Source organism: Sinohyriopsis cumingii, chromosome 12 (genome assembly GCF_028554795.1).
Source record: "Sinohyriopsis cumingii isolate HCF-2022 chromosome 12, ASM2855479v2, whole genome shotgun sequence".
Classification (NCBI taxonomy): domain Eukaryota; kingdom Metazoa; phylum Mollusca; class Bivalvia; order Unionida; family Unionidae; genus Sinohyriopsis; species Sinohyriopsis cumingii.
The window spans coordinates 127,896,888-127,922,460 of record NC_142972.1 but is presented as its reverse complement, the minus strand read 5'-3'; the positions used below and the strand labels follow the sequence as shown (position 1 = coordinate 127,922,460).

General features: G+C 34.6%; 1 protein-coding gene across 2 annotated transcripts in view; it reads right to left on the bottom strand.

The window, feature by feature from the left end:
* LOC149787433 (negative elongation factor D-like) overlaps positions 1-25,573 on the bottom strand; it is a 69,329-nt gene that overhangs the window by 24,516 nt on the left and 19,240 nt on the right. For both annotated transcript variants that reach the window (XM_089978048.1, XM_089978049.1), the window contains exons 5-9: positions 21,514-21,621; positions 17,424-17,576; positions 15,997-16,127; positions 9,005-9,125; positions 5,023-5,095 (exon numbers count right to left, since the gene is read on the bottom strand). In XM_089978048.1, the coding sequence (XP_089834174.1) occupies positions 5,023-5,095; positions 9,005-9,125; positions 15,997-16,127; positions 17,424-17,576; positions 21,514-21,621 (586 nt within the window). The remainder of the gene's footprint in view (positions 1-5,022; positions 5,096-9,004; positions 9,126-15,996; positions 16,128-17,423; positions 17,577-21,513; positions 21,622-25,573) is intronic.

Here is a 25,573-nt window from a genome sequence, read left to right as displayed (position 1 = left end):
GACTGGGTTCGGTCAGCTTTTGAATTTTAGCGGACACTAGACAAACCTTTAAAAGTTACGCAGCTTATTTCTTTGAAGCAGCCAGAAATTCAACGTCGGTGGACTATCTGTTGTATTAATCACGTTAATATTATTAATCATTGATTGTTTCTGCATGGATTAAATACAGGCCATTCAATAGAATTCGGGGTGGGTGGGGTGGGAGTGCCAACTGTACATACGCAGGTGGGGTGTGTGTAAGAAAGTATGCATGTGTACGGGGGGGGGGGGGAGGAGGGGTCAAGCTTTGCCAGATTTTGGCCTGTATTTAATCCACGCAGAAACGATCAAGGATTAATAATATTAACATGATTAATACAACAAATAGTCCACTGACGTTGAATTTCTGGCTGCCAGATTTTGACCCCTAACTATACTTGGCTATGAGGAGTATTGCTAAATTCTTTTTAGTGATAACTATACCTGGCTATGAGGAGAATTACTGAGTTCCTCTTGCCAATAAACTGAACGCAGTTATGCAGTACATTATTGAATTCTTCTTACTCATCTTGAATGCAGTTACTGGTCCCACTAGATATCTTTGTTTCTGCAAAGCTAAATCCCCGATATATAAACTCAAGAAGGTTGACTGCACATGCCAACCAATAGGTGCTATTAGGTCTCGGACTAAAATATTGTATTTAAAGAAATTGCTCTAATTTCCAGAGCTGAAATTACTTTGAGACTGCTGAGTATGATGAATAAATAACCAACTTCAGCCATGCTGAAAGGGCTTGAGGGGTAATGTCCTCTTTTAGAGTCTTCACCAGAAGAAAGAGACATTTTCTTGTTGCCACATATGTTCTCAGTGCACTTCAAATAATTCCTGAGTGTGTAAAAATCATCTTGCATGGTCAAGTTATCTATTGACAAGAGGTAGTATATGATGACCCTTTGATTGCCCTCCGATGGCAGCCTATTCTTGGCCATAAAGCCTGGCTACATAATTAAGGCACAGAACCACCTGACCAGAACTGAAGATAGCTTGGGTCCATTGATGTAACTCACCCTGCAAGCTGTAGCTAAGGCTTTCACAAAACACGTTTTGTATGACAGGAGCTTCAGCAAAGTTCCAACGAAAGATTCAAACTGATCTGAATTCAGCAAAGTTAAAATTGGCATGTAGGTCTGACTGAGTTTTATCATGACCAATATGCCCTCTACAACGATGCCTCAAAGTATCAGAAATCACACAGCTGTAATCTTTGATTATAAATTGGGCTAATTATTATTCTCATCAGAATACCAGAGAAAGAAATCATATAACTGTGGGACTGAGGCACTTAATGGGATGATGTTGTTGACTTTGCACCTGTCCCTGAATAATTGCCACTTACTTTTATATACCATCAAAGTGGAAGGCCTTCAGCCTTGTGAGATTCTCTCTACAATCAAAGGTTGGAATTCCTTTGTTTTCAGAGCTCTCCTGACCAGAGACAGGCAGCATTCTGTCAATTTTTTCTGCAGTCATCTTAAAAGCAAACTCAGTCCATTCCATTTTCAAATCTGAGTAAGAGGTATTCTCACACTCACTGGACATAGTCATTGTCCTCAGCATGACATACATCCATGTTCATATGAAACATCCCTGGTGGCAATGACAAGACATAATCAATGTCCCTAAAAGAAGGGTATCCCATGGGATAAGCCATTTATAAATGACTCACCAGTTGAAAAGGCAGGGCAAATTTTGCCAGTATGGATGGCCAGTGATGGTTGGTTGACTCAACTGCTGGCTGGATGATTGGCTTGTTTGCTGTATGACCTGGCATACATGGATTCAACCAGGAAATCAGCTTTATAGTCTGTTGCATGGTCAGAATTGGAAATGCACATACAGAACATGCTGAAAATAGATGGAGCAGTCAGTCTTATTCCGATATAGTTCTGTATACAATGGCACTACCAGCTGGTATTTGATATGGCTCCCTGAAGTGATAGATCTACAATCATGGTACAGATGGTATGGTCATTGGTACTGCTTGTACAGCAGCTGGAACAGCTACGTACAGTAAATAGGGATACTGACGTGGATCATCAAAATCAATTAAAAAAAATCAATAAAAAAAACCCTATGTATCCTCAATTAAGGCCAAGCATGGAGAGTTACATCCACTCAGGTGACATTCAAATGGTAGGGCACTCCCAGATAAGGTTCAAATTATCACTGGATAGTGAAAAATGTAAGGGCCTAAACTGCATCTTGTATCAACTGATACATCTGTAACTCTAGCAGAGTCTGATAACAAATTTGAGGCCAGCACCTGCACTGCCCCTTGTTCCTCTGATTTTGCAGAAGTGATAGTTGCTCTTGGCATTGTATGTCTGACTTTGGGGAGGGGCTAGGAGGGAGACCACCATGATATCCCCCATATGCTGACTATCAATACATGGCAAAGAGTCAATGTCATATTTATCTGGATGAAAATTAATGTCTTTCCAGATTTTAATGCTACTCCTCAACAACGCATGAAAATTCACATCTTTCCTCATTTTAATTCTACTCCTCAACAACGCAGACCATTCACGTCTTTCCTCATTTTAATGCTGCTCCTCAATAACACAGACGATTCACGTCTTTCCTCATTTTAATGCTACTCCTCAAAAACGCAGATCATTCACATCTTTCCTCATTTTAATGCTGCTCCTCAATAACACAGACCATTCACATCTTTCCTCATTTTAATGCTACTCCTCAATAACACAGATCATTCACGTCTTTCCTCATTTTAATGCTACTCCTCAACAACGCAGACCATTCACGTCTTTCCTCATTTTAATGCTGCTCCTCAACAACGCAGATCATTCACGTCTTTCCTCATTTTAATGCTACTTCTCAATAACTCAGACCATTCATGTCTTTCCTCATTTTAATGCTGCTCCTCAATAACACAGACCATTCACGTTTTTCCTCATTTTAATGCTACTCCTCAACAACACAGATCATTCACGTCTTTCCTCATTTTAATGCTGCTCCTCAATAACACAGACCATTCACCTCTTTTCTCATTTTAATGCTACTCCTCAATAACACAGACCATTCACCTCTTTCCTCATTTTAATGCTACTCCTCAATAACACAGACCATTCACCTCTTTCCTCATTTTAATGCTACTCCTCAACAATGCAGACCATTATGTCTTTCCTCATTTTGGCGCCACTCCTCAAAAGCACAGACCAGACATTTTTTGACCAGTGACTACAAGTGATACATGTAGAACTTGAAGAGTATCTAGTACATGTGAGGCAGACCAGACATATTTTGACCATTGACTGCATGTGATACATGTAGAACTTGAAGAGTATCTAGTACATGTGAGGCAGACCAGACATTTTTTGACCAGTGACTGCAAGTGATACATGTATAACTTGAAGAGTATCTAGTACATGTGAGGCAGACCAGACATTTTTTGACTAATAAGTAGAAGTTAAAGAGCAGTTAGTACATGTGAGGAATATCTCATGAGTGTCCTTTAAACTTCTTACACTTGCTACATTTCATCTTCATTGTTTCAGTGAAATAACAAGAATGACAAATGAAAAGAAAATATTAGCAACTGACCAGAAGATAAAGTACAAAAAAACCCACTAAAACAAGAATCAGTATATATTCAGTATGTGGTGATAGGAACCAACAACAATACCAAAATACTATGATGTAATATGAGGTAAAAAAAACAAAGTCCATGCTGTGAAAACAGTTCTCATAAATACTGATCAAATATCAAAAATACTTACCACCTGTAGTAAGAACCTTGCCACAATTGAATTCCAGAATTAGTGTACAGATGCATAAAAAATTGAAGAGTTTGAAGGAATTTTGGGAGGTACAAAATACACTTCTTGATAGTACAAAGCTAAAGCTTTAAACTGGTGATGACTGGTGGTAGTCAAGGCAACAAATGGATAAGAGCTTTTTCCCTTGCCTAAGCAGTAGCCAGACAGTAAAGATAAAAATTTTGTATTTTTTTTTCAGGAAGGCTGGATTCTGGAGGTAGCAAGCATATTTTTTCTAACATTATTGTAAACAGGGAATGCATTCAAAGCAGAAATTTTACAACACTCTAAAATTACACAAGCCAATTTAATTTTAAGCATTTTAGTCAAAAGTTTTTAGTATATTGTTTCTGACATACTTGTTTTATGATGGTGTATAAAAGCAATACAATCTATGTTATTGATGAGAGTTTTGGATGCTCCACCACGTTTGAAATGACTATTTTTTATGACCAGAGAACACCACTCAAACAAAGCCATATAACTGAAGGCACTCAGAATTAGTCTTTTCATGCAGCCATTTCAAGCATTCTAAAAGGCATGATTAGCACACTGATGATAAGAACTTATTATGGTATCACAATTTTGTGTTTTGCAGTGTTCATGAAATATCCCATAAGTTTTTTAAAAAATACATTTAGTTCTAAAACAGGATGTAAAATGCCTAATTCATTATAAATTCTTTCACACAGCACTGCTGTTCTTTCTTTGAATAATAGGTACAACTATAATGAATGAATGTAAAGATATATAGATACCTCCTGTGTACTGGCAGACTGAAAAACTATTAAACCTTTTATAAATATATACTCTCAATAAGATACAAATTAAAGTTACAACATGTATTTTGAAACATGAAAAGAGATTTTAAAAACTGTTCAAGTTCCTTCATTTTCAATTGATTACCTACTAGAAAGGCTGAGACTCCAATCAGACCCACTGGAGAAGGTGGGTATTGGTTGTCATTTCAGTTAATTACCTACACTGAAAGGCTGGAACTCAAATCAGATCCATTGGAAAACTTGGACCTTGGTTATCATTTTAAGCTGATTACCTACATAGAAAGGCTGGGACTTGAATCAGATGCACTGCAGGAGGGGGTATTGGTTATCATTTTTAGTACATTACGTACCTAGAAAGGCTGGAACTTGAATCAGATGCACTGCAGGAGGGGGTATTGGTTATAATTTTTAGTATATTACGTACCTAGAAAGGCTGGGACTCGAATCAGATCCACTGGAGGAGGGGGGTATTGGTTATCATTATACATCTTGTATAGCTGAAACAAAATCAAAATATCTCTATTACATACAAGTGTCTTCTTCCAAGATACGTACATCTCTTTTAAATTAATACAGATAACAATTTTATAGAGGGGTATTTACAAAGTTATGAATATCAGTGTCATGTACAAACAAGTTCTTTGTTAGTTAACAGTACATCAGTGCATCCCCTCAAAGTGCTCCTTATGAGCTCCATTTCTATAGTGTCCCAGTCTCATTATCCAATTCTGAAAGCAATTTGTATTTACTTTTTGGCACATTGTTCACAAACTGGAAAACTGACCTTCTACCCATATGCAGTCTTCTGTGAATCTTTAATAATGGAATTCATCTAAACCAGAGCTTTAAGGAGGATGTAACTTTGGATGATGTGCCCCTCGAGGATTCTGTCATGATGGCAGATTTATGTACCGATTGGATGTAGTAGAGCAGATGGAGACCTCAAGAACTGATGCACATACAGAAGGTTGTGTTCCAAAACTTTGGCAACACTTTGGAGACATAAAAATGTCCAGTGCCTCTTGCAGTCAGGCAGAGTCAGGAATGGGACCCATCTTGCTCTGATCTCTCTTTTCATATCTGGTGATTAGCTGTTTGGTGATTTCAAGCCCAGTCTGTTTTTGATCATCAAACATGGGACTCATCTCGCTCAAACATTAATGAGATTCAAATGAGTCTTCAATATATTAAACACAGCTGATGAATTATTGCCTGTGATAATGGAAATATCTTTCATTGAGTATGAAGCATCCACATCAACTGACCCTTTCACAGCAGCCACTTTCCACTCATCTATCGCAGACATTGGTCTTCTAGAATGTGGGTCATCATCCACTGATACCAATTACAGACTATGGTCTTCTAGAACATGGGTCATCTTCCACTGATACCGACAAGACTTTGATCTTCTATGGCAGCCACTATAAATGCTGAAGGAAGAACCCGGTAAACACCCGGAATAAACCACCAACCCACAAGAAGCTACTGGCAAGCAAACATGGGTCATCCATTGATACCAATCACAGACTATGGTCTTCTAGAATGTGGGTCATCATACATTGATATCAATCACAGACTACAGTCTTCTAGAACATAGGTCATCTTCACGGATTCATAACATATTTAAAATGATCAAACCACCTCAGAATTGTAGGGTATGACAGAGAATTGCATCTGCAAATTTTATCCAATCCTTGATATCAGTTGGAGAGTAAACTAAGAGTACCCAGATTTTAGAGTACGCTATTTCCTGGATTGTTTTCCTTCTCTAACACTTTCATATCACTGTCATTTACCTACATTACATCACATGCATATCTGTAGGTGTCTGGTTTGCTGCATGAACAACTGCATATCATTTTTTTGCTTGTTATTTTGTCTATTGATTAACACTAAATCTATTCACAGATTCCATGATACAAAAAATTATAACAAAGTATTCAAAACTGTGCAAATACCCCTCACCCTACATGTGTACTGCACACAGTACATGATATGCCCATCTTGCGACCATTTCTATATTAATGACCTTAACCTTGTGAGCTAGGGACCTGACTAATGTATGATATGGTATGAATCTGAGTAAAGTTTAATCAGTATATCTTTAGAGGTTTAAAAGTAACAGCCGGGATAAGGGAACAGTCTGCCACATTTTTTTCCCTTGCTTTCACCTTGACCTTGAGGGTAATAATATGACTGAATACAGAGACACTGTCTCATCAAAATATACAACAGGCTAAACTTTCATTTTAAAATATCTTAATTGATTCAAATGTTGTACAAGACAGAGATCGTTGATTCATGTTTTCCCTTGTTGTGACTATGACCATGAGTCTCAAAGATGACTACAACATGTGACACAGTATCTAGTCATAATATATAAATGGTTACAGTCTTACTAAAATAGTTTTTGTGGCTCAAACGTTACACTTTGAACAAATGTACCAATCATAAAATTACGTTTTTCTTTGATGTGACCTTGACTTTAAAACAGGGGATATATCTAAGGTAACAACACATCATCTAGTTATGGTATGTATTTATATGGTATGTACTCCAACCATTACAAAGTTATAGGTCAAATTAAGGCTAACTTACAAAAAGAAGTATTTACAAGGTCTACATACAATGAAAATAACAGCTTCAATGACGTGATAAGGTAGCCAATAAACTTCAAGAAAGCCACACCATAAGATGATGATTCAAGCAATAAAGTGTAATTAAGAATATATTATCATGTGAATTACTCTACTTGCCTGAAAATTCCCACAAAAACAATGAAATCTAATTAAGAATATATTATCATGTGAACTACTCTACTCACCTGAAAATTCCCACAAAAACAATGAAATCTAATTAAGAATATATTATTAAATGAATTACTCTACTCGCCTGAAAATTTCCACAAAAACAATGAAATCTAATTAAGAATATATTATCAAATGAATTACTCTACTCGCCTGAAAATTTCCACAAAAACAATGAAATCTAATTAAGAATATATTATCATGTGAACTACTCTATTCACCTGAAAATTCTCACAAAAACAATGAAATCTAATTAAGAATATATTATCAAATGAATTACTCTACTCGCCTGAAAATTTCCACAAAAACAATGAAATCTAATTAAGAATATATTATCATGTGAACTACTCTATTCACCTGAAAATTCTCACAAAAACAATGAAATCTAATTAAGAATATATTATCAAATGAATTACTCTACTCGCCTGAAAATTTCCACAAAAACAATGAAATCTAAGTAAGAATATATTATTATGTGAATTACTCTACTCGCCCAAAAATTCCCACAAAAAACAATTAAATCTAATTAATAATATATTATCATATGAATTATTCTACTCACCTGAAAATTCCCACAAAAACAATGCAATCTAATTAAGAATATATTATCATGTGAACTACTCTTCTCACCTGAAAATTCACACAAAAACAATGAAATCTAATTAAGAATATATTATCATGTGAATTACTCTACTCACCTGAAAATTCCCATAAAAACAATGAAATCTAATTAAGAATACATTATCATGTGAACTACTCTACTTGCCTGAAAATTCCCACAAAAACAATGAAATCTAAGTGAGTTTCTGTTCCCTGCTTACAACGGTGATATCACCAAAGTACACAATGATGAAATTTGGCTGTGACCTTTGTTTCATATATCTATTTCAAAAGGCATCAGGATAACGAAACAGGCTCACTTGATTTCAGTGTAGAGCTTTCTGTTTTTGCAGTCCAAAAAACTGGAAACTGCTTATAACTCAAAAAAATCTTAATCACACACAGCTTTGATTCTGTAAAAATATCTACTGTTGTTTAGATTTTATTTGCACAGCTGGCTAACTCCAACTGAAAACCATTTTCTGGTGTCCGACTGCTAATTTTTGTAAGCATGTGGGGTTTCTTTTTAGTCCATTATAATTTATCGATTTCAATAATCATGTTATTATTATTACATGGAAAATGTGTACAGGAATTACTTAATCTGGTTATTACATGGAAAATGTGTACAGGAATTACTTAATCTGGTTATCACATGGAAAATGTGTACAGGAATTACTTAATCAGGTTATTACATGGAAAATGTGTACAGGAATTACTTAATCAGGTTATCACATGGAAAATGTGTACAGGAATTACTTAATCAGGTTATTACATGGAAAATGTATGCAGGAATTAATCAGGTTATTACATGGAAAATGTGTACAGGAATTACTTACAATGGTTATTACACGGAAAATGTGTACAGGAATTACTTACAATGGTTATTACATGGAAAATGTGTACAGGAATTACATACAATGGTTATTACATGGAAAATGTGTACAGGAATTACTTACAATGGTTATTACATGGAAAATGTGTACAGGAATTACTTACAATAGTGATGTCTGCTGGATTTAGAGCATTTCTGGATAACATGGATGACAAAGCCTGACAGGCGCGAGGATATGCTGCTGCCCCACTGAGTGCCAGGGTAATTGGGGTTACATCAAGCCCTCTGAAAGAAGCAAACAAGTAGTACGGGATTCAGATATAAAGGCAAAACACTTTAAAAAGCAATTGTAAACAGTGGAAAAGTATATAAATGTAAAGAATTTCCAGAAGTGTAATGATTTATCTTACATGACAAATCTGCTAAGAGTGTGCCTCTTTATAACCATATATTAAAAACTAAAGGTATGCCAATCATGTAATAGTTCCATACCATGTCTATTGTAGACTCAATCAGGTAATTTCTTATAATTTATCATGTGAAACCACTATAGCGTGCAATGCCAAAATATCTTAACTTTCAACACACCAGTGGATTCTCCACAAATCCTATGAATACTCAATCAACCAAACCCACTGCATTATCTTTGGCTAAAAAATGCATGTTTATGGGTACTTATTTTGTGTGAGTCATTCCATGAAAACATAACAAACAAACTGGATAAAATACAGAGGAACAGTCTATATCTCAAATCATATTGACATGCGCTTCCATGTAATGCTCACCGCATCAAAGAAGCTGATTTGTTAAGCTATTCACTGCTATTCATTGGTATTCATTGCTATTCTGGTATTCATTAGTATTCATTGCTAAATCATAGCATAAAAAGAGATTTGAATCAAATAATATGCATACATCCTTTTTGAAGAAAGTACAAGGAAAATAAGCTTAATTACACTGCCTTAAGTAAAACTATAGTTTTTTCAGTGTTCTTAAAGAATGCTATCAAAACATGAAGAGATCAATAATCAGGGATAAAGCACTAAAACAAAGTCAATGACAGCAAACAAAGCTTTTATCTTTTCCAAATGTCAACTGTTCTGCTGAAATAGTTTCACTCTCTCAACTATCACAACACTTATGACATAGCAGACCTGTTTACCCATACATTTTCTTGTCAGTATTTTAAGCAATGTCTGTCAGTATTTTTAAAAGGCAGTCAGTATTTTCATTCAGTGTTTCTAACATCTTAACACAGCACACATCACCTGTGAAACAGCATAAAAATAGTTGTCACTATCAATACACTATAATTACCATTCTGTAGTACTGCACGACACACTGACTATACAATATTCTGTAAATAACTCCTAGTTTGTAAAGATGCTGGTATTCAGGCAATTCTGTGTTTCAAGGCAAAATCTACAGACTTAAACATCCTGTTTATACTATAGTGATAAAAACCACAAAAGAATACCTCCACACATCCAAATTCATTCTGTTATTTACCTCTGTTACCTTCTCCATAAAATCTGTTTTCTCAGCTTAAAACATATCCATAACAGTATAAATAAAACCAATTCTCTACATTATACACGGTTAAGAAAGACTTGATACAAAACATTATGATAGACATTGTTACCACCCATCCTCACAGAAAATAATAACTTCATCTAGATAGGTGAAGGCAATCGTATTATTTCATAAAATCTAGTATCAGCTTTGTCAACATTTACTAGAATTGAAATGAACTTCATATGTTATATTGTACAAAGTTCATCAACAATATCAAACTGATCCACTTGGAATTAATGTCTTAATGAAGGCTTAGTCTATGAGTTTTTAATGGCGATATAACAGGCCCTCTTTATCCTATCAAGCTGGTCATCTGTCCACTCTTTGGTAAAAGAGAGACTGATTGTTTCTAAATACCTTGTGCAATTCTGGAATCTGGGAACATATTTTTCATTCCTTCTATTAACTTGTCAGCTGTGCTCAATGACAAATTCATATTTATGATCAACTCACATAGAATCGCCTCAGCACGTGTTATTTGCTTTTGAAGTATGTGTTGATCACTGACTTCCTTTCCCTTCACCACTATATATTTATATTTGCCTTTACCTTTACTAATGATTCCAATTTTGCATGATTTTCTAATTCCACGTGCCATGAACAGTCATTCCTTCCAACATGTGCACATATAAAGTCTAAGTTGCAAACAGTACACAGCACAAAATGTTTAGATGATGGTCTAAGGCATGGCCACAGAGTACTATAGTCTGGTAGAAAATGCTGCTTTCTATTTTTAGATTTTCCATTTTCATCATCAGTTTCGTGCTAAACTTTCTTGTCAGCAGCATTTTCTTTGTTTAAACAACTGAATGCTGAGAATGTAAAAATCAGTGATGTGGCAAAGACTGTGGATGTGGACTGAAGAGACGATACAATGAAATGAAATTAAATAAAAACGGCTTAAAACTTAATTTAAAATAGTTAGTAAACAAACGCAACCTCAAATCGTATTTTCGGATCAATATCCATATGACCAACACAAATGGGCTTTATTCCGTACAAATACAGTAAAATACAGATAGATAAACGGGTCTGACATAGTGATCAAACAGCAGTACGCTCTCCTACATTGCAGACCTGCCTGATCCTAAGGAGTCTTCAGTTTGCTGACTAGATTCGGATACCAAGTGAACACTGTACTTTACTTGCTGCATCTTAGCTGGCATTATTAGAAGGTGGTAGATCTCTCAGATGTGTTCAAAGCACATGGCAGGGACAGGATGTTGTCTCATTTAAGTGAACAAGGGATCATACCAATGTTTGTGACAGCCAAATACGACTCCCCAGTTTATCTGTCTCAACCCTGGCTATTTATTAACCACGTGCAAACACAGATTTATTATATTTAAATGAATAGGTGAACAGTTGTGATGGATTTTCATACAAGTTTTCTTTTGACCGGAAGACTTTTATCATTAAGTCCATTCACTTAAAGTGGATTATCTCCACACATGACAATGTATCACTTTTGAAGGACACGATTAAAATGGGTTGTAAGAAAATGAGTCTGTTCTACTGATTGTTTATTTATCAGTTAGTTACATGGATGAAATGTATTTAGCAATAAAAATGTGGTCGCTCTTGAGTTCCATTTTGCTCAATGGAATAGTTAAAAGCAGTTGTGAACAACAAAATCAAAATGCACTGAAAACATTTTATTGGATGTAGAAAAAGACTAATGATTGAATCAGACATGGTATTTCATATTAATACAGCTACTCAGTATGGAACTGTCAAACAAAAGATAATGAATTATGCTGCATATTCGTAGGGATGAATAATCACTAAAATGGTGGATATTCTAAGGGATAAATAATGACTAAAATGAAGGATATTCTAAGGGATAAATATGACTAAAATGAAGGATATTCTAAGGGATAAATAATGACTAAAATGAGGATATTCTACGGGATAAATAATGACTAAAATGAGGATATTCTAAGAGATAAATAATGACTAAAATGGAGGATATTCTAAGGGATAAATATGACTAAAATGAAGGATATTCTAAGGGATAAATAATGACTAAAATGAGGATATTCTAAGGGATAAATAATGACTAAAATGGAGGATATTCTAAGGGATAAATAATGACTAAAATGGAGGATATTCTAAGGGATAAATAATGACTAAAATGGAGGATATTCTAAGGGATAAATAATGACTAAAATGGAGGATATTCTAAGAGATAAATATGACTAAAATGAAGGATATTCTAAGGGATAAATAATGACTAAAATGAGGATATTCTAAGGGATAAATAATGACTAAAATGGAGGATATTCTAAGGGATAAATAATGACTAAAATGGAGGATATTCTAAAGGATAAATAATGACTAAAATGGAGGATATTCTAAGGGATAAATAATGACTAAAATAGAGGATATTCTAAGGGATAAATAATGACTAAAATGGAGGATATTTGTAGGGATAAATAATGACTAAAATGGTGGATATTCTAAGGGATAAATAATGACTAAAATGGTGGATATTCTAAGGGATACATAATGACTAAAATGAGGATATTCGAGGGAAAAATAATGACTAAAGTGGAGGATATTCTAAGGGATAAATAACGACTAAAATGAAGGATATTCTAAGGGATAAATATGACTAAAATGAAGGATTTCTAAGGGATAAATAATGACTAAAATGGAGGATATTCTAAGGGATAAATATGACTAAAATGAAGGATATTCTAAGGGATAAATAATGACTAAAATGGTGGATATTCTAAGGGATAAATAATGACTAAAATGGAGGATATTCTAAGGGATAAATAATGACTAAAATGGAGGATATTCTAAGGGATAAATAATGACTAAAATGGATGCATGTGTTTATATAAGGTGCAAACTGTGATTGTCATTTAATTTTCTTAAATTTTAAATGCTGTCACATTTTTAAATGTTTCCTTATTTCACTGAATTGCATAAAGTTCTACTGAGTATTAATGATTATAAATGGATACTGTATGTACTTTGAAAAGTAAAGAAGGACACAGATCATTGAGTAGTTCATTATTACAGCAGCAGACGACATATTCATTATGTTAGTACAGAGCTTTAAGGGTTATGAAATTCTGCATGCCAGTTAAATCATAAATCAATCAATTTCTGTGTGTTCTTCATATTTTATAAATATAGTGATACATTTATTTCTGTATGTTCCTCATATTTTATAAACATAGTGATCAATGTATTTCTTTGTGTTCCTAATATTTTATAAAAAGTGATAATGTATTTCTGTGTGTTATTTGATAAACATAGTGATAAATGTATTTCTGTGTGTTATTTTATAAATATAGTGATAAATGTATTTCTGTGTTATTTTATAAACATAGTGACAAATGTATTTCTGTGTGGTATTTTATAAACATAGTGATAAATGTATTTTCACATAGTGATAAATGTATTTCTATGTTCCTCATATTTTATAAACATAGTGATAAATGTATTTTCAGCACTTTTAATCCTGTTGGTATTAAAACAAGTAAACAAACAAATAATGTTTTACCATGGCATACAACATGGGACTAGGGGTTGGTGGTGGTGGTGTCAATATCAACTTGGTTCATAGTTCATTACAACTTTAAAATTGTGATCTGGCTTATCCACAAAACCACGAAAATTGGTACCCCATCAATGTAAAGTAATTCACATAAAACATGTGCTAACCACTCGCCATCTAGATACATGAAAGTATTAAAATATTCTGATATATACCTATCTACAAATGTAAAAACAACTATCAACACAAACACCAATACCACCACACCACCACCAACATTATCATCATCATCAATCAAACTGAAATCAATCAGGAAGACTTTCCAGATTGCATGTACTTTTAAAAAAACAACTGGATTATGTGGAACAACAATTTCATAGTACGTAAATATTCTATTCAAATATAAACAGAGCAAATGTTACCTCATAGTCCAAAACTGGACTGTGCTTTTCCAATAGATGACAAAATATTTGCAATTGATGGTTAAAAGAAAAACAAAATCACATTAAGAATTTTCCAGAAAAGATAGGTTAATGAAAAAATTGAGTGAGTATTTCACCAGCAACCGGCTTTAAAGAAGAACATTGCTATCAATGCACCAACCTAATTTTCATTGGAAAGAAACACTAGAATCTGGATATCCACTGTGTAAAGAATCTAAAAATTCTTTATCCTGTCCATTTTTTCCGTCTATCTGGGTACTTATTGATACCTTCCACAACCACCCATCGTCCTCGAAGTAAAACTGTATTGAAAACACAGTAAAGAGTTGTCAAGATCTAATTAACGACATTTTGGAGGTCTTGAGTGAATTTGTTTTTGGATTCAGATTAATAATCAAAACAATGTAAGTGTTGTTTTACCTGTTGATCTTCAAACTCAGTACGACTAAAAACATTTGTTTCGTGCTGAAAACAGACTAAAGGTAAAAAAGGGCAGTAACTTTTAATTACTTCAGTTAAGATAGGGATACAATTAAATTTTTTTATCTATGAAACAATTTATTCTCACAATGAAAATTGCAAAAATTGACTTATCACGTATTTTGACCAGTGTGTAAATAAATTAAGACAATTCATACACAGGTGATCACTCAATTATTTCTCAAATTTAATGTGACATTATCCAGTTTGGACTAAATTACAGGGTTACAAATATGTAATCCTGCCAAGATAAAATTCTAAATCAGGTTATTTTGTTACAAGGTTTATTGACTTTGATACTTGTCCTATACCAGGGGTACACAACCTTTTTGGCCAGGGGCCAGATTTCATTTTCTATGACTACTTGAGGGCCGCAAACACTAATTTCTTTAATATAATTAGTGTTCACGGGCCAGATTTCTGTTTTAATTTGCCCTGAGGGCTGGACAGAACACAGTCGCAGGCAGGCCAGATAAAACCCACATGGGTCACGGGTTGTGCACCCCTGTCCTATACCAAGGTAATTATCAACCTGACATACTACAGGTTTTTTTTCGAGAGCAGCTTAGTGACAATGAATCGAGACTGGTCTTGTTATGAGCATTTTAACTATTCAGAATTTTTATATCATGATTACCTTTTGAGGGGTTGTTTTAATTTCAGGTGACTTTCAAATTGTTTCCTTGTAAATTAATCCAGTGCTGCATAGTATTTATTTTTGCATTGGTTGTTTTTTGTTTTTTTATAAAATGGCGGCCAGTGCTGCAGCAATCCATAATAAGCTTGATCAGCTGCTGGTTGCAGGTATCGCTACTCACTAAATTAGCAAATGAATATTCTATTACCAATTTTCTATTCCAACATTCATGAAAAACCATTCTGTTTTGATTGTTCTGTCATTGATTTCAGCTCTACTACCAGATCTAAAATCACTGGCAAAAGTTAAAGATTCCATTTAAATCTATCTAATTTAAGCTCATTTCTACTTGTGCCCTTTACAATATGTGTCATTGCCAATATACATTTAAAATGAAAGAACCCACTGCTTTCTGAAAGCTTATAAAGGAAAATCTTAAACATGCAGAAAAGCACAAAAACTTAGAATATTTGTATAATAAAACTTGTGAACAACCAGTACAGTACTTACTTGTCATTAGCACACTTCTGCAGTTCTTGGCAGAGGCGACGGATGTTGGATCCTCCTTTTGGCTCCTGGGCCAAAATATTCAACATTATCTGACTGTACAGGTAAGTGTGCTCTCCGTGACACACCATTTTCTGGGAGGTAAATCAATGTAATGTTAGACTATAAAAACCACTTACTGCATAAAAGGAAGAACTAAATAGTTTTGAGTTAGAACCTGGGTCAAGGATGATTCCTATCAACTCTGAAGCCACATGATGATAAAATAAAACTCAACAGCCATCAATGTGCATGTATTTTCAAACTCATCAGAGAATGGACAAACCAATTAAGTAAATCAGTTAACACAGCAAAGTTGACTGTACTGTCATCATCCTTTTAAAGTCATGCCAACACCATATCTATTATTTTTAATATGTATGATAGGCTTTTAACAGCATGTCAGCACAATGCTGGCTAAATAGTACGGATTAGAAGTTATGTTCTACAAATGTAAAACAATTTTAAGCATTTTGGTGCTCGCTAATAACCGTTTGTTGCTATAACTAGTATTTTTTCTCTTTTTATTAGTGCCTAGATTATATGTATATTTTGTTCTAAAGGTTTGATCTGGCTGGCACAATAACACATTGTTCAAAAGCACAAAGCATGAGGGACTAATTATTGTAATGTCTCTAGTACAGATAATTTAAAAGTTGTTAAAAGATGTTTTTCTTTTAACAAAATTGACATGATGTGTATGTTCATTGTGTATTGTGGACACAAAAATAAGAATTCAATCAAATCACAACACAAGCTGTATGTATGGTAAAGCATATTTATCATGTGGACAAGGATCTTATGAATATTGGTATTATGAATATTCCAATCAGCACTATCTAGTCTCTGATACTGTCAATTCATATATTTATGTGGGTATAAATTTCTGTGGTTTTACAAAGAATGACATTTTTATCAGTACATAATTCATGGAATGGGAAGAGATTCTATCACTTTCACTGATGGATCCTTGTTCACAGTCTTAGAATTCATGGTTTTGTACCAATAACAAAATCCACAAAAAAGTAACGTTACAAAAATATATGGGTATAAATATATGGGTTCTACGTTGTGTTCAAACATCTAATGGATCAAGAGTTTAAGCCCAAAAGTTCAAATTTTTTCCTCAGAGTGTTCTATAAATCAAGTCAGGAATGATCATTGTTTTTGATCAGTTAGATAAGAAACAAATTACATATAAAATCTTACAAAAAGAAGCTATCAAATCAACACAAAAAAATCTCATGCTTCAAACCTGGCAAAACCACCTATGTCTTGTAAGAATAATAATTTTTATCTCCTTAAAGAAAGACAAACATGTAATATGATTGGTGGAGAGAGAGAGAGAGAGAGTGAGAGAGAGAGAGAAAGTATACAAATTAAAATCCAACCGTAAACTCTGGCAGGTTTTTCTCCAGTGTATCTTCACCACCTTCTAGGAATGTTGTAATGGAGGTCCTCAAAACTCTGGAGAAAACTTCAATCTGATGACAGGCTGTAGAAACAGTGGTTATCTCCCCTTGGTATCCAGCATCTGATATCAACTACAAAAATAATGACACTGAATTATCAAAAAGATTTTAATAAAGTGGCAATTTTTAGAAATGTTTGTTTTGTTTGACTCATCAAAATATGTCTATGAATAAAAGGTCAAATTGCCTATTTATCACTAACCATTTCTTTTGTAGAAGATAATATTTGACAGTTATATAGAAAATACTTCTCACCTAAACAAATTATGCTTTTTGAGACATTCTCTAAAGAACATTTTTTAAATAAAAATGTACATTTTTACATAAAGATTCCTAAATGTTGGTTTTGTGCAATTGTCAACCTGATTAAAATCAGATCTCCGCCTTTGTCCATGAAGATCTGACAGCACCCGCGTAGGGGTCATGTTCTGTCATTACCATAATGGCTGATTTTATCAACCACTCAGATGAAATCTAATATCTTCACAGAGTACTGTGGATGAAGAGCATAAGTGTGTACCGAATGAATTGATTCACTTTCAGATTTTTGAAAGCTGTATTTCCACTGGCTAATTCAAAAGGTCACCAGAACATGACCCTAAAGTGGTAGTCATCAGACACATCACATAGGACAGCAGAGATATGATTTTAATCAGATTGGTGCAATTGTTTGAAATGAAACCACAGATCTATCACAAAAGAAATGGAACTGAATTATGTTTGCTAAACGTTGTCTCAATTGCTTTCCTGTCAGTAACAACTTATGCAACTTTTTCATATTGTATCCACTAGTAATTTACAATTAAATAGATTCAAATGAAGCAAATCTCCAGCACTTCAAACTGTACAAATGGCCTCTTACTCTGTGTAAGATTTAATTAGATGAAAATGAAATATTAAAGAAACCACAATCTGCCATCATGTAAAGGTAAGAAGGATTATTAATATGAGGTATGAAGCATTTTTATCTTTCTAGTTGCATAACTAGTCTCTTTCAACTGAGAATGCCAATTCATTAATGTCCCTAGGGGGAAAATTACAATATTGCTTGTACACAAATTCTCAGACTGGAAACAGGATCCAATTGTTTACCCAGAATTATTATCCACTGAATCTTTAATTCATAGTTTGTATCAACCACAAAATGCATGAAAACTGGTGAACCAATCTTTTTAACCAAAATACGCTTCTTTGACAATATTTTCCCAATCATAGTATATTGGGAGTGGTTCAACCAACTCACATGTCCTGCCCTTACAAGCGGGGCCTCGAGTGGCCGAGTGGTCTAAAGCGCTCTTCGTTACGGATCACTGCCATCTCACCTCTGTCTGCGGCGGTTCGAGTCTAAGATTCAGCCAATGTGGGCATGTGAGAAAGCTTGCCAGTAGCTTCTCGTGGGTCGGTGGTTCTTTCCGGGGTTTTCCGGGTTCTTCCTCCACCATTAATACTGGCCGCCATGTATAGCCCATCGTGCTGAAAAATGGCGTTAAACCCCACAACAACAACAACAACAACTGCCCTTACAAGCAAACAAAGATGCAAATAATATCATCTGATTTGTTTGGTACCAAGTATTCAAATGTATTCAGCATAGAGATGCAAACCAGACAAGAATTGTCTCCCAATGGATGGAGGGATTGGTGATAAATCCATCATTCTTCAGTTACTACTATAGCATAAGTACATGCTCTAGTCTTTCACAGATGTTACTTTGATAACAGTGTGCCCATATTACAACAGGGTAAGGTAAATCAAAGAAAAATTTAACATCAAGAACTGGTTGTTTCTTCGTAAACATTACACAATCATAATATTTTTCAGTGAATTTGTAAATGGTGGTGTGGGTTACACCCCACACCCCAAAGATAGCCTGGCTCTGGTCTACTGACATAAAACCATCAGCCTCAAAGGAGAGCACAGGTCAAGTGAAGAGACAGAGTATCCCATATTATTATAAAGCACAGGTCAAGTGAAGAGATAGAGTATCCCATATTATTACAATGATGGATCTTGAAAGGTAGCAAAGCTGCTAATATAAACCCCACCAAAATGGTCTGAGCCTTTTGAAATGAAGGTTTCTCAAATAAAAACTGGAAAATTTTATCATCAGTCTTCAATTCCTTAGCTTAAATAATATAAGTATGAGACCAGTTTAGCTTCAACTGAATACCTCATGAGCCCATATGTGAAAGAAATTTGCATATATGTCTGCCACTAATTGATAAAGAGGAAAATGAAAGAAAATGCACAGCATCTACTACCCATTATACCTTAATGGTAAAATTCAACATCATACTGCATCTACTACCCATTATACCTTAATGGTAAAATTCAACATCATACAGCATCTACTACCCATTATACCTTAATGGTAAAATTCAACATGAGACAGCATCTACTACCCATTATACCTTAATGGTAAAATTCAACATGAGACAGCATCTACTACCCGTTATACCTTAATGGTAAAATTCAACATCAGACAGCATCTACTACCCATTATACCTTAATGGTAAAATTCAACATGAGACAGCATCTACTACCCATTATACCTTAATGGTAAAATTCAACATGAGACAGCATCTACTACCCATTATACCTTAATGGTAAAATTCAACATCAGACAGCATCTACTACCCGTTATACCTTAATGGTAAAATTCAACATCAGACAGCATCTACTACCCATTATACCTTAATGGTAAAATTCAACATGAGACAGCATCTACTACCCATTATACCTTAATGGTAAAATTCAACATGAGACAGCATCTACTACCCATTATACCTTAATGGTAAAATTCAACATCAGACAGCATCTACTACCCGTTATACCTTAATGGTAAAATTCAACATCAGACAGCATCTACTACCCATTATACCTTAATGGTAAAATTCAACATGAGACAGCATCTACTACCCATTATACCTTAATGGTAAAATTCAACATGAGACAGCATCTACTACCCATTATACCTTAATGGTAAAATTCAACATCAGACAGCATCTACTACCCGTTATACCTTAATGGTAAAATTCAACATCAGACAGCATCTACTACCCATTATACCTTAATGGTAAAATTCAACATGAGACAGCATCTACTACCCATTATACCTTAATGGTAAAATTCAACATCATACAGCATCTACTACCCGTTATACCTTAATGGTAAAATTCAACATCAGACAGCATCTACTACCCGTTATACCTTAATGGTAAAATTCAACATGAGACAGCATCTACTACCCATTATACCTTAATGGTAAAATTCAACATCAGACAGCATCTACTGCCCATTATACCTTAATGGTAAAATTCAACATCAGACAGCATCTACTGCCCATTATACCTTAATGGTAAAATTCAACATCAGACAGCATCTACTGCCCATTATACCTTAATGGTAAAATTCAACATCATACAGCATCTACTACCCGTTATACCTTAATGGTAAAATTCAACATCAGACAGCATCTACTACCCATTATACCTTAATGGTAAAATTCAACATCAGACAGCATCTACTACCCATTACACCTTAATGGTAAAATTCAACATGAGACAGCATCTACTGCCCATTATACCTTAATGGTAAAATTCAACATCAGACAGCATCTACTGCCCATTATACCTTAATGGTAAAATTCAACATCAGACAGCATCTACTGCCCATTATACCTTAATGGTAAAATTCAACATCAGACAGCATCTACTGCCCATTATACCTTAATGGTAAAATTCAACATGAGACAGCATCTACTACCCATTATACCTTAATGGTAAAATTCAACATGAGACAGCATCTACTGCCCATTATACCTTAATGGTAAAATTCAACATCAGACAGCATCTACTACCCATTATACCTTAATGGTAAAATTCAACATCAGACAGCATCTACTACCCATTATACCTTAATGGTAAAATTCAACATCAGACAGCATCTACTACCCGTTATACCTTAATGGTAAAATTCAACATCAGACAGCATCTACTACCCATTATACCTTAATGGTAAAATTCAACATCAGACAATCTGGATACTCTTCAGCCAGCTTATAGAAAAGTGCTCTCCAAGTAGGAAATTCTATCATTTCTGCTAACCAAGATGGAGTCTACAAAACAAAGAAATTTAAAATCAGTAACCAAGTCATTTCAAAAATCTACTGTGAAATATCCATCTCGATATTCAATCATTAAAATAAGCAATTATGTAGCCCATACAAGGACCTTCACATGCTTGGGCTGCATATTTTTGATTTTGGGTTCCATCATTGCTTATGACTATACATCATTGGGTGAACACCAATCCAAGATTTGTGTTTCCTCTGGTGTAATGGGTGCCCTCTGAAATTCCCTGGTCAAACATGAGGATTATAAGTTCAAAGTTAAACTTTGATTAGTGAGATTCAAAGAGATGTTAAGTTCATGCTAGTGACTAACAGAATCATCAGGTTAGGCCAATGTGGGTATGTGAGAAAGCTTGCCAGTAGCTTCTCATGGTCAGTGGTTCTTTCCTTGATTTTCCCGGGTTCTTCCTCTACCATTTATACTGGCTGCCATGTATAGCCTATCTTGTGCTGAAAAATGGCGTTAAACTCTACAACAAAAACAACAACAGAATCATGATGGGTGAGTGATCACCACAGATGGTGATTATTTTAATAAAAAATTATGCCTTCAGTTGATGACTGGAAAACCTAATAATTTTCTGTTGAATCAATCCAAAATAAAAAGTCAAATTTAACCAAAGTACAACAAAGTCATCAAAACAAAGGTATAAATAAACTTCTGCCATACTCAGTTACTGCCCCAACTCACCCATGGTTCATTCATCATGGATGGATGACCAACTAATCCAATTACACACTTGATTTTCATCAAGTTAAGATGCAGAGTGATGTAAAATGGCAAATGATGGAAGTAAGTTGATTACAATAACCTTTTGTTTTATTGTGAAAGCCAGATCTGACCATCTGACAGCCACAGCCACATATTGTTAGCAATCAACAGTTGACACAAAAGTATTCCAAATCAAAGTTTAAATAAGCTCAGCCAATCAAATACAAGATTACCTCATAAATGTGCAGATTTTGCAACTAATCAAACTCACCCAACAACTAATGATAATAAAACTTCAACAATTCTGATAAAATCTAATTATAAAGAATCACTAGTGTTGACAAGCTCAGCCAAACTGATGCGAAGCACCTAACTGATACAGTGTATGGACTGATCTTCCTATTATCAAATTCATCCAAGAGCTTGGTGATTCAAGCTTATATTCCAATATGCCAAGTTTGATCAGAGGTCAGAATGAATCAAGTCCATATTTCAGGAAAAATCAAAAAGGAATCAGAAAATCAGTTTCAGCCTGGTAACAAAGCTCAGCCAATCAGGTACAAGATCACCTCATTAATATGTGTGGACCTCACTCTTTGTCAAATTCATCTATGATCTTGATGGTAACACTTAAATTCAAAGTTTGATGAAAACTTGATACCAGTGATGACCTCCTGATTAGTACGATGCAAGGCTACTTTTGCCCCTGTGGCCTTGGCTAGCATTGGTTAGCATCCCAGACTCATGACTAAGAGGATGCATAATTGGACAAGGCACTTTACTCAAACTGCCTTGGCACTGAACTGTCTACGCATGTTGCTGTGCCACAAAATACTAAACCTAATACGCATGGATCTCACTCACTCAATATCTATATCATCTAAGACCTTGATGATATAAGCAAGACCTTGATGATATAAGCCCATCTGATACCATGATGATATAAGCCCATCTAAGACCTTGATGATATAAGCAAGACCTTGATGATATAAGCCCATCTAAGACCTTGATGATATAAGCCCATCTAAGACCTTGATGATATAAGCAAGACCTTGATGATATAAGCCCATCTGAGACCTTGATGATATAAGCCCATCTAAGACCTTGATGATATAAGCAAGACCTTGATGATATAAGCCCATCTGAGACCTTGATGATATAAGCCCATCTAAGACCTTGATGATATAAGCAAGACCTTGATGATATAAGCCCATCTGAGACCTTGATGATATAAGCCCATTTATCAAATTTGATCAGAACAGATATTTGGCCTCCAGAGTGGTAACAATATCAGTCAATCACATGCAAGATTACCTTATTAATATCTGTGGGTCTCCCTCATCACTGAATTTGAAATCATAATGATATAAGCACACAGTTCAAGTTTGATTAAAACTGATCAAAAATATGGCCTCCAAAAATGATAACAAGGATAGCAAATCAGATGAAAGATCACCTCATTAATATGCGTGGATCCTGCTCATTATTGAACTTGTCCAAGATCATAATGATCTAAGCCCATATTATGTTTGATCAGATTCGGATCATAGAGTGGAAACAAGCTCAGCCATTCATAAGTCAGATCATCTAGTGTTTATGCATTTTTTTAAATAGTGAACTGATCCAATATCTGGATGTCCTCTGTCCATATTCCAAGTTTGATTAAAATCAAACCAGAAATAGGGTAGTAACATACCTAGCAAAACACATATCACTGGATATCACTCATTATCGAACTTGTCTGATATCACTGGATATCACTCATTATTGAACTTGTCTGATATCATAATGACATAAACTAACATTCCAAGTTTGATCAAAATCAGACCAGTAATACAGCTTCCCAAGTAGTAACAAGCAAATGGATGAAAGGGTGACAGACAAATGGACAAACCATGGATACAGGGCCATACCAAAACCATAAGCTCACATGGTCTTATGGCTCACTGAGGTAAGACAGGGAGTCTTACCAATGTACATTAGACTAAAACAATTATGTCATTAGTCAGATACCAAAATAATGCTCATGGCAAAAAAAAACTTAGTACCATATGTACTCACTGAAAAGATGAAACCAACTGCAAACTGCACATACCAACTCTGCCATCACATAATGTGCCAGAAGATCTGGGTCTGTGCAATTTGTTCTAAGTAATCAGTAGACAAACACAGACATATAGACCCTAATCTGCAGGAGCATTATTCTACAGCAGATCTCAATCTTTGTTGTTTGTAGTTGGACCTGACTTATAAGTGAGTATATATGGTAATACACAGATGTTAGAGCATTGTTTTTCTCAGATTAATCTAAATTTAAGTGAATATATCATTTAGAACTTCTATATTCAAAATAATTTCAAACTGATAATTTTGATAGAAGCAAAATACTGACAACAAAATTTTAGGCAAACATACATTTGATTAGAAAATCAAACTGCCATTAGAAATATATCAGAAGTCATATTACTGATTTATTTTCATAAGGTTTTCATAATCATAAAGTATTCTAAAAATAGATGTTTTGGGTCAATAGCCTGCAGCATTTTTCATATATCAGAATAGAGTCAAACCTGAGCACTGTGACAAAACACTAATTTGACTCTAATTTACAACATACATAACTGTGAAACAAAGAGTGACTCCTTGTTCAGCCAAATTATATAGGTAGGCTTAGAAACAGCAGGTCAGGCTTCAAACAATATCTGGATAATACAATTGCTAAACTTGCCAAGATTAAAAGAAAATTGGTTTATGTGAGAGGCCAGTGATGAATTAGAAATGAAGATGCTGGATGTGACCATTATTATTAACACATAAAATGAAGCTTGTCCTATTCTTATAGACAAGTTTTATAAATAAGGAGTCACCCCTGACCATAATGAAAAGGGATGTAACTCCTGTCTCTCCTCAAAGAATGACTTATTCATCTGAGGGAGCTTTATTTAACAGGCAAATAAAATGGATGAAGATATCAAACTATGCCTGTAATGGTGTCACAAAAGGCAACTCCCATTTCTTCTGACACGACATGACTACTTTTCCCACCATCCAGCAAATGAACTGCTTCAACCATATCCTCCAATGATAAAAACTATCTCAAATCTAACACACTGACACGTTAATTCCCATTATATACTTTTATCTACATAATGCCTTGAAACAGAAATTTAATTTGCATATATAGATCAGTAACTACTGTCCAGCAACCACTTTATGCTGAGAGAA